Consider the following 17,305-nt stretch of genomic DNA (forward strand, 5'->3'; position numbering starts at 1 on the left):
GTAGCGAAAAAGGAATGTTAAGTCGCTTTTCATGAAGTCCAAGCCTGTTTGCGATAGTTAGCTTTCTGCCCATTTTGGACAGACACACACACGCACGCACCGCACACTCACGTTTGGTTCTGGTTCACAGAGTGAAGGACATTCGGAGCGGAAGTAGTATGTAATAAATCGAAATGTGTTGAGGGATAAAAAAATACGAAGAAGAATAAAAGAGAGACGTGAAAATTTGCGCTGAACTTTTAAAAACATTCTATTGCATCTGCTATATATGTATATTAATCAAGAAAATATGGAACAAAGAGTGTAGTGCTAACGTTTCAAAGTAGTGCTGCACATTCAAAGCTGAAATTTGGGTGCTTTTGCAGGTGCGCATTTCTTAGTGCTTTGCTCTGACAGTTTGCTTCAGTGACCTTAAGTGCATGGTGCCTGGTGGTGCTGTTCTATAGTGCTAAGTTGCAGTTGGGGGGGGGGTGCGTAAGGTGCATATACATAAAAGGATAAAGGGTATCTTACCATATGACAAAATGGGGTCATCGATGAAAAGGTTTGGTAGTAGTTAGTAGGATTTTCTTCTGACATTAAGTGAGCATATTCAATGATTCGTGACAGTTTGGAATAGTTGGGTATATAAGGTAAAAATTTGGCGTTAAGGACGGTGTTTCGCAAGTCAATTGCTATACTTGCGGTAGTTTATGGATACTTTTTACCATTTATTAAAACCCAGCGATAAACTAGATTATTGATTTGGGAAACGCATTATCATGTTTGCTATATGAATTCTGACATAGTACGAACTCGTTATGAATGCCCGCCAGCGATTGTCGTTATCAATATTTTGATTTCCTGTTGTTCATGCAAACTGAATTGATATAAGCAGGGAAAACTGAAGATACAGATTGTCTGCTGTTGCAAAAGCTTACGACAAGGAACGCTTTCAACAGTATGCAAATCCATATTGATTCATTAATTGACGTTCATGTGCGATGAATCTGATTGGAATTGCTTGGGAAAAAAAGTTGGGAAATGGTTGGCGAACATAGGCAAAAGTAAAAATCATCTACGTACTTCAATTCTACTTCTAGATACGATTTGAAAGTGCATATTTTAGAAAAAAAAAATAAATAAATCAACAACCACATTTAAGTACAGCTAAGAAAGAGCAGTGACAAGTAAAAGGGTGTTAGCAAATCACACAGAGAAAGAACGGAATCAAACGGACAGACATAGAAAGCGTAGTGGTAAGAAAGTTTGTCTGAAGACTGGCCAGTGTTTGCACAGTTTCTTATTCTTTTTCAGTTTTTAATCTTTTTTATTTTTTTGGCACTTGTCTGGCCCGGTTTTAAAAAAACCAAGAGAATAAGAAAGCGCACATCGTGAAGACCGTAACCGAAGACCGATCGATCCCTCCCCGTGTCTGTTTGTGTGTTTATGTAAGTGTTGTGTATGAGATATGGGTCTCATTATGGACGCTATCCAACCGACCTGCATCTTTGCTGAGCGTAATCCGTGCCAGATCGTCCTCGCCGGACGATGACAGCGATGAGGATGATGAGACGGCAGGTGCGGACGATATCACACCGGATGTGAGCGATCCGGACTGGGCGGACTGGGAGGAAAGGCCGGCACTGGCACCCGACAGCTGATGCGAACCGATGGCGGCACCATTGTTGAGCTCGTGATGCCGTCCCTGCACGAGGGCGGAGGGTGGCAACAGCAGCAGTAACGCAGTAATACACAGCAGCCTCAGCGGAATCACCCGTCGTCCTAACCGTAGTCTACCCATTAGAAGCCCCCGGATCTCCATCGGTACGAGTGGAGGAGAGTGCTGAACATGAAAATGGAGGGAAAAGTGAAAGTCTCAGATTAGCGGTCGGAATGGTTTCTTGCTAAAGTTAAGAGGGAAAAAGAAAAATAGTGAAGGCGAAAAATATCAAATCATGAACTTTTTAGCCGCTTCCCAAACACCACGCGTGAACTTCCTTTCGCTTCTTCCTGTTTTGACACAGAGTACACGGGTTACAATTTTCAACAGTTGCCTGCTCTACAATACGCTGCAATTTGTTGTTTGGAGCGAAACGGTATGCTGTTCTATTTTATTTTTCCGCTTCCGCCTTCCAAACGGTGGAATTTTAATATTCATAGTCAATCGTGCGTTCCGGCGGAAATGGAATCGGCGTACGGTTGCGTACGCCGGCATCTGCCAAATCGTGCGTCCGGTAACCGTTGGTGATGATAGTAATTACGGCTCGGGATTAGGCTCTGATTTCGGTTCGGTTCGAGTCTCTAAACCTTCAACCAAACTGGTAGGCCGAGGATTAAGGAACAAAGTAACCCCCCTCAAATGCTACAACCGACCAATGCTCAAGCCCGGCGTTTCAACGAGCCGAGCTCGGTGCAGAATGATCATGGAATGTCTAATTCTCTTTTTAGTGCTTGCCGCTTTTCTGCTGTTCCCCAGCTCCTTCCGCACCGGAAAAGCCCCACCGTATTATTTGACAGTTTGAAGTTTATAGCGGTTTTGATCCAGAGCGGAGCATGTCTCTTAACCACTACTCTGTGCGCTTTTTGCCCCGAGACTTAAAATGCTAATTCTGAACTAATCCTCCTCATCGAAATTTTTCGCTCCTATTTTGGCAATGCCGGTGCCGGTAAAGGGAAGGAACGTTTTCTTAAGATCTGTCGGATAGAAGCAAGGCTTTGAGCTTGGTTAAAAGAGTTTAAGGTGCTATTTTACCGTAATGAAACGCTACTTTAACACTGACCCTTCTACCTGCCGATGCCATTGTTTCAGTACACGATGCAGACGGATCTTGTTTTTCGCTTTTACGGCACTGTCCAAGTAGGCCTGTGTCTTAAGCATTGTTCCTAAATAAGGTTTTCTTCCTGTACTACACTCGAAATCGTTGATTGATTTTCTACATCCGCCACAACTTTCTGCTCTCGCGTTTCGTTTGAAACACTCACGCCGTGACCTTTTCGAAACGCGGTCCATTCGTCCAACAATTCCGTGCTGCTGCATAATGATTAGTACCAGCGGAAAACGGAAAAAGGAGCAGAGCAGAGACGCTTCGTGCGCTCCTTCCTCATCGCCATGTAGGGGCGCCTAACGCTGGGGGGTTCTTATTTATCGCCCATAATTCTCCTCTTCCGGTGACTTTACGATCGAAACCGGCAGGACAATAATTCGCCGGCCAGACCATTTTCCGTTTATACGAGTCGAATGATTCCCGCCCCGTGTTTTCTCGTTCTTTTATTTGATAAGCGTTGAAGTGTCATTTGTGCTTTCGCTCTCTCTGTATATCTTTCTCGCCCCTCTTTCTCCCCTTTTTTTCCCGAGCCAGCATTTTATCTCTCTCTTTCTCTCTCTCTCTCTCTCTCTCTCAATCTCAAAGCTTAATTGTGCACCCTACTTGAACGTACGGTGTTGTTTTCTTTTAATTAAATTCCGTATTAAAGTTTTCCCTGTTTATTCTTATTACTAAAACTTTTATGTATGTTTGTGTGTGTGTGTGTGTGTAAGCTTTCTTATAACAGTATTCCGGAGCTGGAGCTTCATTTTGTGACGGCTTATCCTGGATTTGTCTTGTCTTGCCAGATCAATATCATAACCGTGTGCAAGCCAAGCAGCTTCGACACACAGGGCCAGGATTGTTAATGGAAAATTGGATCTCTCATCACTATATTTAACCCTTTCCATCTCACACAAACATAACACGAGTTACTTTCGCAACAGCAAAGCACCGGGTAATGCCTTGTTATGGGTTATCCTTTCCTCGTTGCCGTAGCGGCGACAGTCGCCCCAAAAATCCTACCCGACGCAAAGAGGAAGATGAAAGTTTATTTAATTAACACCACTTTTCGTACTGTGGCACGTCAATTTCGTTCATATTTTATGATGCTTTCATTTCTGTCCTCAAACCAATCGAGGTGTGGGGGGAGGGGAGGGGGGGGGAGGGAGGATGTTGGTGGTGGTAACGCACACTGGAATGGAACCGGTGTTCCATTATAATGTGGGCCGCTAGGTACAGGTTTTGGGTAACCATGGAAAATGATCCTGAAGTGTGTACGGTATTCGGTTAGGATTGTGGCATGGGAGATAAAATATCTGAAAGAGAATAATATAGTTTCTTCTAAATCGTAAGCTATCATCAGCATTTCGTAGGAATGTTTCTTTTGAAGAATTGAGTCTTCCTCTATCCTTAAGAATCTTGTGGAATATACTTAAGTGACGTTATCCGAGCAATCTGTATTAAAAAATAGTAAATTACTGATTAAGGTTTAAGTACAGTATGCAACAACTCTCGATAAAACCAAATAATTTTTCACCTTCACATCAATCTAACTTCAACAACGATTGTCACGTGTACCATCATGGTGGTTCGGCTTCGGCAGAGACCCGCGCACAGTCGCGCACGTGCATGAAACATCGAAACAAATGTCACACTTCTAATTGAAATGGGAAGGATTCGTGTCACCTTTTTCGCAAGAAGGATGTGACACAGCTTCCCATACTGTGTGTCGCTGTTTCATCCAATGCAAAGTAGATAGGGCGGCCACACCACACGCGTTGGCCAACCTACCAACATCGGCAGTTCAACGTAGGGGGCAGATCGTGACGTCAAAAGGAATCCTTCCGGCGGTGGTCTGACTTTTCATTGCGGGCCTAGAGTAACGCAAGACGAGAAGGTTTCCCGCCCAAAGACGTGGAGGAGTGAACCGTCTCTACACCTTATCGGTGGGATTCTTCTTGCCACCGTGCTTTCCGTTCTCGGAATGGAATCACACCGACACTCAATTATAAGAACTGATAAATATTTCATGCTTCGCTGTCACTGCTATCGCAGCTCTATCAAGGTGACCGTTTGCAGATGGTTTCATCGGCCGCTCATTGAGTGTGCGGGTTTGCGGAGAAAAAGGACTACGGGCGGGGCAGGAAAAGAAAGGAAGATTATCAGCATGTTTCATCAATAATTCATGTTTCTAATAGATAAAAATAGTATTGCCATTTACGTTGTCGCCGTGTGCGCTGTGTGTGTGTGTGTGGCTCTATTCTGCGGTTCGTACAACGTCACCGGCACGCTGATGACAGTTGGCAATGAGCGATGGGTTTTGCCGGCTGTATTACACTGCAAGTAGGGAGGGGGGTAGAAATGCCGAATTTGCAGAAAATAGCCATCATACACAGCACCACCGGTTGGAACAGTGCCACCGTTTTGTTGACTGGGCTTCTTTCACACCGAGCCCAACAGCTCAAGTACTCATTGACCTCTTGGAATTGTTTTGTATTGTACTATTTCCCCTGTTTCCCCACTGCTGAATCCTTCTTTTACTTTCCGTTTTTGATGTTCCTATCGATAACCTTTTTTGAGCAGTAAGCGCCCTATTTACTGACAGGCCGTCCGCCTTTCGTTTTCTCAAGGGAACGCTTTCGTTTGCGAAAAGTACAGCACCAAAATGTAAAGCTCAATTCGAAATCAATACCCCCGTCCTTGCCCACATCGGTAACGAGACAATGGGGATTTTTGTTTCAAAATTAGCGGCACGTATAATCCGATTGTAAATAGAAGAAAAAAAAAAAAATCGGCCAAACAGTGCCCCAACGCGCTGTCGGAGAAATTTGAAATTTGATTTGCCAATAATGATGGGTGTCAAATGTATGATGGCTAGGACGAAACAGGCTAACAATAGATAATAATCACTGTTTGTCCTCATTATTCTATTAGATTTGAATAATATGGCCCACGCACTGTGCTACCCGCATTTATGCAAGTAATAGTGTGTGTTCTGCTCTTTGAAGTGCGTCATAGTGCAAAACCGTTTACTTTAATTCGATTGTGATCAATTACATTTTGTGTGCTACACGGAACAAAAAAAAATAAACAGCAGGACATTGATGAACGTGTTTTGTGTGAAATCGCTGCAAATTATGCCCGTACCACTTGATCGCTTTCAATCGCTCGTACATACGTACGTACCGGATAACAAGATAACGAGCCTGGTCGAATCCGATTATATCGACACAGAGTTGTGCATAACCGAGTCGAAAGAAGCAAAAAAACACAGAGAGAGAGAGTGAGATAAATACAAAAAGCCCATTGAACATGCCCATGTACCCCTAAACATTGTACGGTGGCGTTATCCTGCCTCCTGGCTGCATCGTTTGTGGGAGCACGATCAAACCGATCACTGCCACTGCCACTCAAATGCCATTTAATTAGTTTAACGAAGCGCCCCTAACGGAGATTATTCCACCAAAGTGGGCAGCTACTTATTAATGCATAATGATGGTGGCCCACCGATTAGTCCTGGTCGGCCCTTGGATGTCGTAGTTGGTTGGAGGCGCGTATCACACACGTAGTTTACCGAGTACTGTACAGCCAGTATCGTGCAATGATGGTTTAGTTTTGGTGGATGTAGTCTGTGTTGGTCGTGGAATAGCGGAAGTGACTAGTGTTTGTTTAGTAACGTGCTAGGACGGTCGTTCCAGCTGTTTTGGAGGAAAAGGGCGGTCTTTCTTTGTTCTGTTTTGTTTGTATTTCAGTACATGAACAATTTTATCCATCAGTCTCGATGCTATTGTACATAGCATGACGTATAACTACATCTGTCGATGGTTGTCAGTTAAATCGTAACACTTTTCAGCACTAGTATCCACATTTTTGTTCCACGTTGGCATTGATCCTTAATTAATAATCGAATTCAATTTCGAATTCGAATGCAGCAGGGATGTGTGTTGGATATATGCTGAGAGCAGTAAGGCCTGCAACCATTCTAGGCATTGTTTAAGTAAACGAGTGTTTGCTACTACTAGCAAGATCTGTGCCGGTTTTCAGGAACCCTTTTTTGGTTTTGTTGCAATAATAAAGGTAAAAGCATAGAGATTTTATGTTAAATTTAAATAGTACAAACAATAAACAATAAAACATGTACTTCCGCAAGCCCGCTCTTGCTATTCGAAGTCCAAAATAATGTGGAAGAAGATTCTTGAATTTTGAGCATTAATAGCAACACCAAGTGCACATAAAACGATACTATTTACTTCCATTTAGGAGAAGAAAAAGTCGTCATTCTGATCGGTTTTAAATAAATGAATCATGTTCAGACCGTCCGTTACAGCCATTTCTTGAAACTGGTGGTGTCAGCCACCGCCAGACAACTTACAAAAAAAGAAAAACTATGAGACATGTGTAACGATTTCGGCTGGTCTATATTATTTGCGAAGAAATATCGATCCAGGATTCTTGCAAACAGCCCACCAATAGTCAATGTACGGACGATTGAAGCAAAGTAGGATTCAGAATCGAGTTTGTTATCAAATTGTGGTGATTTTTTTTCCTTTTACTCATTTTATCATTTATTGATTGAAAGAGATTTACCAAACATGGCCTTAAAACTATAAACTGGCTTGATAAATATTCTTGGCTTGACAACCTCGGCTAGGTCATGCCGGTCATCATCCCAACTAAAGGTCTACCAGACTTATAGTTAACACAAAGTTGGATTGTCGAGCCTTGCAACCGTGCCGGCGCCCTCTATCGCCTCGGTCTAAGAGGCAGTTCACAAAATCAATTATTATGGTCATTATCAATCACAAAATTAAAGTTATATGCATTGATAATTTTTATTATTTGAAAGCATCAATTAATGTTGAATAATCTTTACAGGAGTGAGCTACTTTCCGCGAATCAAATGTTGTACAAAATTGAACTACCTTGCAAGTGCAAAACAGTATTAGATACTGTGCCGGATTAACCAAAAAAAACCAAGAACTTACATACAAAAAAATCCCATGTTCATGTTCATTTTAATTTCCCCTAATTACCCGCAAAGAATTTGCAAACATTTCCTTGTTGTTATTTACTCACAACCGGAAAACCGGTTGTGGTGTCAATGAGGTCGTACTTTTTATGCTCGCGAATGGCTTAATTTGCTGGGCGCCAATATATCGTTTCATGCTGCCTTCATCCAGCTCCAACTCAAACACAAGTCGGTCGCGATCAAGTTCGCCGACAGTTTGTATACCTTTTTTTGCATTCAACTCCGTACAATGTGACTTTTTTTTCCCTTACCGAGTACATCAAATGTTTAGTAGAATAATATTGACCTTGTGAGATGGAAAGGCGTCAAAAACTTTTTTTTTGCAGGCCGAATGATGCAGCTTCATGGTGAATGCTAGTATTTTTATTTGTTTAAAATTATCGTGCGAAGGTGCTATAAGCAATTGTCAATAGCAATTTAATCGTACAATCCGGTGGAGGTTTGTGTTTCAAAATTTGCACAGTGAGTTGTTCAAAGCTTTTTCTAAATTATTTATTCACTAATCTGGAATATTTGACTTAAATTTTCCATCAAGCAAATATTTGTTTTTTCTTCAAATGCCATTATTTTATAGCTCATTGAGCCATTCAACTAGCTATCAACAATTTCAATAAAAGCCCCCCCCTGTTTAGGTTCCGGCGGTCTTTTCGCTAAGCATGAAAACACAGCCGGCATTATGTTGATTTGCTACGATTATTAGATTATGATTTACGATCTTCTGCTGTTCTAGCGTAAAATTTTTTCTCACCAACAGCAACAATTTATTAACATATCGTATTTGGGGGACAAACTTCACAAAGGGGCGAGATAACGCGTTGGTCCGTGATGCTGCTTAAATGTATTTTTATCCATCACATTATACACACACAAACTAACGTACCTTTTGACAATAAACTTGAACAACCGGATGCTGGAAAACGTTAATTGGGGCCAGTTTTTATTGAACGCACCCTTTTAATATGCGTTGGGAACTAATTTACGTCTAATTACGAAGTACTTTGGAACTACCGATCACTTGTCATCACCTACGATCACTGGTCTGACGCGAGAAATGAACTGGAGCGTTTTGCGACAGCGACAGCAGTATGACGGGAAAAAGATGGAGCTGCTTTGACAATCGCTGTTTGTGACTAGCGAACCATCTGACAGTGGTTACAGGGGTTTCAATTTGGGTTGATATTGGTTACAGACTATTGTTTTATGCAATGCTTGTTAAATTTAAAATTAAGGCGTAAAATTTGTTTTATCGATAATTTTATGCACTAAATTATCTACACACCAGGTATCATATTAAAGATTGGTTTCAAGATCAGTGATTTAAGAGAAAAAAGCGAGTGTTAAACTAAACAATGATAGCAATTTTGGGCTCTGACTGAAGGCCGTTGGCCACGAGAAATTTAAAACTGTTTTAACCGGTGTGAAACTCTCAAAGATCTCAAAATTAAGATTTCATTTATTTTCTTATTTTTTTCTCATATCAAAGAACGAAATCAAAGCGAGAAAATTTCAAAAACATTAGAAACAAATTAGAAAATTTCAAAAACATTAGAAAACCTTAAATTTCGATTTTGAAATTTCCCCTTTTCCCGCACCCTTAACGATGTTGCTCTGCATATTTCAGTATTTTTGGTCTTATTACATCAATATGGATAAGAGCTAACAACGGGATAGCTTTTGCGATTAATTTAACAAAAGTCTTTTTAAGCCAAAAACTTGGAAAAATACAAATTTTATTAAATTTGACCAACAACTTTTCGAACCGTCAAAATCCATAGCTTTCGCCAGCAACGCTATATGACCCAGGGCTTATGGAAGTAATTGAAACAATCAATGATAATTCTATCACAGGATCAAATTGCAAATCCTGGTACAGGTATAATCCAGTCAACAAAAGTAAAAGTACGAATAATAATTCTTCAATGGGTAACATGATTAACAAATGTCACAGATGTGTTTCTATTTCAAGCACGATTTTTAATAGCAATCAGATTTTGAAAAATAGCAGTAAAACATAATTTTCTTTGGAAACCCCTGTCCTGGTGGGGAGCTCATCAAATTTCGTTTACGATCGTGAGATTCATCGAGCGGATGGATCTACTTACGCAACGCTAAATCTGCGTTGTGTTTTGATGATTGTGTGAGTTGAATCGAGCTCTTGGGATACGAAATTAAACAGTAATGTCTTGCGAGGCATGAGTTAAAAAAACCCCCATCGAATGGATAATTTTTTCTCGTTGCATTTTTTGTGTAACTGTTTCATAGCTTTGCTAAATTTTTTACTCATTGTAAGTTGTTTCCATCGAAAGTTTATATTTTAAAGAATAAATAATCTGTTTTACAGTTTATACCAATTTTTGTTTCACTCCAAGCACAGCAACACGCACAGACGGTTAAAAAAAACCTCATAAAGACGGTATGATAACCTTCTCGATGCTGTGAAATCGTTGCGGTTAGTTAGGTTATTGATTTAAGCCTTTCGTGGCGTTTGTCACCTCAGCAAAGGGTCGTTCACAACCACCAAAATAATGTTAATGTATCTTCCTTCAACGGCCGATCACACTTCGTCACTTGGAGAGAGGGTCACTTGGGGATAGTTTCCTGTATTGTGGTTATTTTACTAAACACCAACCGTTGTACCATTAACGGATACGACGTTCCCGGTACTACTAGACACCGGGCTGGGGATAGCCCAGTCTGAAGCCCTCCATTCATTACATCCCATGTTTGCTGCGCTCCTTAGCTTGGACCTCCTTTTGTGTGGTTTTGTTAGCCGTGAGACAATGGCAGTACAAACACTGCCAACGTACGTCATACCGAGCACACTCCTACTCACCCGCCCAACGATGGGTTGAGTGTCAATCGAATGAAGGTAAAAGGGCTCGCACACACACACACACATGGTGTTCTCACGGTTCATAAAACTTTCACATCACACCGTAGGTGCCGTACTGGAGCGGGTTCGCCCATATCGTCCTCTGTCTCGACGCATGGCACACACGCTTTGCCTGTCGGTTCATTATTCGTATATGAAATCATCAATTAACAAAATGAAATTTAATTTCATTGCTCCTTTCCCTGTCCCTGTCTTAACCCCCGTTGGTCCTTGTTCGTCGTTCGTTCGCACACGCTTTGCCGTTCGATCGAAACCTAGGACACGTCCGATAAAGCCGACAAATACGGACAGTCTGTCCGTGTGCCGGGTGAATTAGTTTGCTTTTCGCACTTGTCCGACCTCGCACAGGAATCGTTGACGAGCTTTGACTTCCCTACCGTAACACAGCACCAGTTCCGGTTCAAAAGGACAAGTTCTTCCAATGAAAGCGAAGAGTGACACACACGCACTGGGATAGCATTGTACGTGTGTGTGTGTGTGCGTATGTGCTGACTGCAGATTTTGCTCAGGTTCAGTCAACCAATATGCATGTGTTACCCGAATGGGCCGCTGTCAACCTTACCGGAGCTTACCGTTTTGTTAATTGCATCAATTAAATTTGATAGATTTTCACATAACGAACTTAGATGACTTCTTTGCCAGTTGGGGGAGGTGGTTGCCACGGTGCTTCCACTTTTGAGTCACAGTGAGCGGCCCGGCCTGTAAATACTGGGCCGGTCCGGTGTTTAAAACGGCACCAAGGATAAGGCAAGCTTTGGTTGATGAGGACGATGTGCCCACTGACGATTAATACGACGTATAGTGTTTTGTCGGGAAGCTGGTTCTTTTTATGTATTTGGTCAATCATCGTTTTCGATGGCGGTGAGATGAATTGGAAACAAGGGGTGCTTAATTCCCTGTAGCACCTGCTGCTCGTAGAGAAGGCACCGCAGGTTAGCAGTTTGAAAACGGTGCTTACATTCTATTTTTACATCTTGATAAAGGATTTTTTTGTTGCGTCACTATGCTCTACACTATCGTTTTCGAGTGGCAGTATGCTTTTAATGTGTGTGATCATTATGGAAAATGGTCCAGCACACACGGGTAAGGTGCTCTTTTTCCAGGAAACGATAGCATGGCCAGAGACACAATCAGAATCAATAGCAAGCAATTATTTACAGTTCATAAAATATTGAAACGTTTTAGGGGCAGGTTGCAAACATTTAAAATAGATCTTTACAAAAATATGTAAAAAGCGGTCAATATTTTTTGGTAACGATTTAAAAAGAAATCCAATAGAACTGCTCACCGTATTGGAAGACAATATCCATGGTGTGTTATCTATTTGTTTAAAATTCTTATTTCACTCTAGTCATATCGTCTCTCGACTTGCACAAACGGCACTTCAAATGATTTGGATTTGCACTTCTCAAACAGTGGAGTGCATGAAAAATATTGATTCAATTTTGCAGTATCTGCAGTTAGTGTACTTCCCCTTATCGTATATAACCTTCATCGGCGGTGCACAATATTCTGCACCATCAGGAAGAGTACTATCGATTTAATTAATATTCTAACGAGTGTGTGTGTGTGTGCATTGTTTTTCGCTTCCTTTTCCTGTACATCCTCTTCATTTCCACTATTTCGTTTGGTGGATGCGAAAGCTTAAATCAAACATTTACATTTATGCCTCTTTGTGCATCGGGGCTTATACCATCAGGTATGGATATCATCATTGAGCCGGGCTTTTTTTTGTTATGCCAATGCTTTTGACATTTTATTTGCTCACTCTATCCTTACACTTTTTATTTTAATCTACTGGAGAATTCATTAATTATTTTAAGTCCACATCCGCACAGACAGCTTTTTTTTTGTTTTACGCCGGCTGATAATATCTGCGCGTGACCAATGTATAATCGGCATTGAGTCCTCGCTTCATGGTTTTTTTAGCCTTCCACCGCCGTATGGAAATAATGGTTTTAATCAATGAAAAATAATATTTGTTTATATTTAATTTATAGCACCATAGAGCATTGATACTTGTGGTCTAACATTAGCGTATTTAAATAAAGATGAAATTAACGTTTTGTGGAATGCGATCGGTTAGCTTCATTGAGCTGTGATGTGCACGTGTTTGTTTATCGATGGGGCATTATTTAAAAAAAAAACGTGGTTTTTCTTCTTCTGCCCAGAACTCGGTTAGGTCATTGGGTTAGTGAGAGCCTAATAAGAACTATTCCCTAATCGCAATCCAACGGATAAAAACAAAACGTGTTTGTGTTTCAATGTCCCGCGTGCCTTGCGTTCTACACGTTTGACACAATTTGCGTGCTCTAAAGAAATAACGAACCCGAGAATAACGTTTCTGGAGAACTTGAAACAAATTGACCAAGAAGTTTATGGCACGCCGAATAAAGGACAAGGCGCCAACCATCCCGACCGGGTATAAAGAGGGCCAGGGTGGAAGGGTGACATATCCCACCCGCTCCCAAGCAATCATCCAGCCTATGACGACATGATGAAAAACAAAGTCAACTTTTGCGATCGCTCCATTCTTGGAAGCGTTTGCCAACCGACCGACCAACCAAACAAGAAAATAAAACAGACAAGAGAAAACAAATATCATTCTTCATTTATGGTACGGTTTATGCATAATGTAGCCCCCTCCCACTCCCCCATGTCCCATGGTTGAGGTTCATGGCGGGCTACGACTATGCTAAGGACGATCCCGGACGCCAAGAAAACCCCATAGATACACACACAGCCGTAAGAACCACGATGTACACACATGCACAACAATGGAGAAGCATGGTGAGTGGTACTGAAAGGGGAGGGGGGGGGGGGGGGAGGGGGTGTCTAAAAAAGAATGCTCGTGGCCGTAGAATTATGGTGAAGGATTATGTTTTGCTCCGACGTTCCCGCAACGGCGACGATGTAGCAGCAAAGTGGGACAAGACAGAGGTTTTTCATTTCTGCACAAACTTGTCCGCACTCGGCCGCCGTCAAGCTTTGTCTGCTTTGACATTTGTCGAGTCCGGTTTCCTGTGGTTGTGTGTGGTTGGCGGTATTGAAAGGGGTGTGTTTTTCCTCCCATTTTTGCAAAGCACAAACAAAAAAAATGTGTACCGACACTGTCACCATTTTAAAGGAAGTTTGTTCGACATTAACGAATTGTTTCGCTGCACCAGAAGAAACATGATTTCGTGCGATAGCAAATGTTGTTTGACAACGGTGCAGCTAAAATGTGTTTTTAATTTTTCTTTTAACCTATGTTACATAACTGTTCTTAAGTTTTTGTGCTGTATTTTGCGAGTTACATTATGTTTCTGTGCGTTGAGTTGATGTTTTGATATAAAACTGAGTAAACTTTAGCAAGCTTTTGAATTCAATTTTATGTTTTAGTGTTTCTTTTTTTAATTTATTTACGATGGATTATGACGGTCCAGTGCCGTATTGTCAACACCGCTTGTGTTGAATAAATTTTACGATCTTATTGGTAAGGCATTTCCTCCTTATTTTTTGCCTTATCCCGGGCATACTCGGTTGTGGATGGGTGGGTAGTTTATGGTTGATGTCCAGTCCTATTTTGACTGTTGCATGTTGATTGTTCAGATGAGTGTAGTTGTGGTTGGTCCGGTACTATTGTTGTGACTATTGTGAAGGCTAGTTGATTATTTTCGGTTTCTGATGTTTTGGTTATTGTCGACTTTTTACCATTCGGAACTGCGTGCAGTGTTCTCCAGTGCAGTCCAGCAATGACATTCCAAGCTCAATCTAGTCAGCGTCCAATCTAAGGATGATCGGTAAGCTCTATCCCGCAGCAGCGAAAGCGACTTCACTACTCTCGAGACTGAACCCGCCAAACACCCCGAACCCGACGCCAACGCTGTCAAACTCAATGTGTCAAAGCTGGACTGGAGTGGAGAACACTGCACTTTCAACAACGCCTGCCTCCCTTTTACGGCAGTGTTGGAATCGCCCTCGAGTGCTGTTGCCCAGTCATCGGATCACACGTGGTACTACAAAAAATACACTTTAGACATAGATAACACAACATTTAACAAAAAAGGAATTGGGGAATACGAATAAGGATTGGAAGGATACTTGGGATGTGGAATCATAGGACAAGACCGTTGTCTCTGGCGAATCGGTGAATGATCCTCATGTAGGGGAGGTCGCTGGTAGCCAACACTTCTCTAATTTCAGTACCCGGTCGTCTGCCGATATTCTCGACTGCGCTCAACAAGGTGGGTCTTGCGGTTTCAAATTCCACGCAAGACCACAGAAGGTGATCCACATCGTGAAATCCGTCACCGTAGCCACACACTTTTGTCTGAGCCCGAGTTATACGCTGTAGATGAGCATTCAACGCAAAATGATTCGACATCAGTCGAGACATCATCCCTATGAATGCCCGGTCTACAGAGAGCCCATCGAACCAAGGCCGCAGGGACACTTGCGGAGAGATCGAGAAAAGAAAACGCCCAAGTTCATCCGCCTCCCACATGCTCTGCAAGGGAGACAGGAAAAGTTGCTGTGGGAAACGGAACTTTTGGGCCGAGATAAGTCGGTTGTAAAAAGCGTCTTCTTGGATGCCTGTTTTGGCCAGTGAGTCTGCCTTCTCATTGCCGAGAATTCCACAATGAGAAGGGACCCAAATTAGCGAGATCCTATACGCCTTATCGAACATTGATCCAAGCAGTTCAATGATTTTTATTGCGAGGAAATCCTGACTCTTAACAGCCTTCGGAGATCTCAGTGCTTCAATAGCACTAAGGCTATCAGTGAAGATAAAGTACTGGTCCGAGGGTAACGCTGTGCGTACAAGTCTGCTAAATGACCATACTTGTTCATGAAAATGCCCGGTACTACCCTCGGGCGAAGATCATTCGGTATGATTTTAATTTCCTCGCGCATCGAGGAATCTGTTGTTAAAATGGAACTGTAGTTGTCAGGAAGGGCAGCACGATTTAATGCCTGTGGAGCGCTAGCATGCACTTGTAGGGCAACAAAATCTTCGTATATCTTTAAGATTTTGCTCTTAGAACCTGTCTCTAGAAGCGCTTCAAAATTTTCTATTATCATGTGATTTGATACTGAACAACGGACTAGAAGGCAAAGCGACAGCATTTCAAAACGTAGTTTGAGCGGCATCACTCCGGTCATCACTTCTAGGGACATGTTGTGTGTGGATTTCATGTTCCCTAGTGCGAGTCTAAGACATCGGTACTGTAGCCTTTCAAGCTTGAGTATCAACGTATTGGATGCCCAATGGAAGCATATGCTTCCATGTTCCAATACGGATAGTACCGTTGTCTTATACAGTCTCAGAACGTCTGATGGATGTGCGCCCCACCAGAATCCTGTGACTGTCCTTAGAAAGTTGATTCTTTTACTGCATTTTTGCACCAGATGGGTTCAGTGTGTACTCCAGTTTAGTCTAGAATCGAAAATTGTCGGTAGGTTGATAGCTTTTCACCATAGAAAGATATCAATTTTCGGGTCATATACATAGTGTTTTCTCCCTATTTTTTTCCGTGTTGCTAAAAGGAGAAAAGACTACCATATCAGTTTTCGTAGCAGAGAACTTGATGGCAAGGTTTTCAGACTACTTGGCAAGATTGTTCAGAATGGTTTGTAAAGCCAGTTGTATTTCATCGGCGTCTCTGCTTGCAAAAGATATGACGCCGTCGTCTGCCAATTGTCTAAGACTGCAGTTTGGCGCTAGACAAGAGTCTATCTCATTAACATAAAAGTTATACACAGGTAAAAGTTATAACAGGGGGAGGTCAAGCAGGACCCTATATTTTGATTTTTATCAAAGCATTTTTTAATTTATTGCAATGGATTCTGGATTTTAATAAATAGACATTATGGGCATGCCATTTTACCGACTCGATTATCGCTTACTTCATTGAATTCACCGTGAGCTGAATGTTAAACAATCGTCGCCGACATCCGCATGAAATTGTTTCACGAACTGAAATATTTTTACCAATACTTCTTTATTCTAAGCTGATAAATAACAGATTAAACTAACTAATACTGACGCATAAAACACAACTATGGTAAAGCACGTAAACTGTAGCAACATTACACTTCTGTTCGAAACAAGGACAACCTGCCCAAGGCTAACCTTTGAAGCGTAGCGGTTTGGCTGAACATGAAATGTAGAACAAAATTTGCACAAATTCTCAACACACCTTCAGCTAGACCATCAACGAACCGGTTACCTAACCGAATATGCAAAATGGCAAATGAAACAAAAACTCGCAAGAATATGTTCATGCACATATGGTACTTGCAAGGATATTTGTGCAATTTACTTGCAAATACGCATGTGAAAGAGGTTCATGGGACCACTGGCAGAGGTCCTTCTTTTTTTTTTTTTGGGTCGAACAGTCTTATGTCACACACGTACCAGTGTTACGGTATCGTCGGAACGGAACGATTGCTGCGTGGCCATTTTCTTTCCCCCCTTGAACGTTGTGCTTGAATCTTTCTGATGCAGAAGGAAACGAAACACGGAACACACCATTTCAAGATGTGTCCTTGCGCTGTTTTAGTGCGTATGTGTGCATGTGTGGCACCAGTGGTGGCAATAATAAAATGGCA

General features: G+C 41.8%; 1 protein-coding gene across 2 annotated transcripts in view; it reads right to left on the minus strand.

The window, feature by feature from the left end:
• LOC126557214 (acetylcholinesterase) overlaps positions 1 to 17,305 on the minus strand; it is a 58,715-nt gene that overhangs the window by 2,773 nt on the left and 38,637 nt on the right. For both annotated transcript variants that reach the window (XM_050212914.1, XM_050212913.1), the window contains exon 2: positions 1,483 to 1,825. In XM_050212914.1, coding sequence (XP_050068871.1) covers positions 1,483 to 1,804 — 322 coding nt within the window. In that variant the 5' untranslated portion in view covers positions 1,805 to 1,825. The remainder of the gene's footprint in view (positions 1 to 1,482; positions 1,826 to 17,305) is intronic.

Source organism: Anopheles maculipalpis, chromosome 2RL, assembly GCF_943734695.1.
Source record: "Anopheles maculipalpis chromosome 2RL, idAnoMacuDA_375_x, whole genome shotgun sequence".
In the NCBI taxonomy this organism is placed as follows: Eukaryota; Metazoa; Arthropoda; class Insecta; order Diptera; family Culicidae; genus Anopheles; species Anopheles maculipalpis.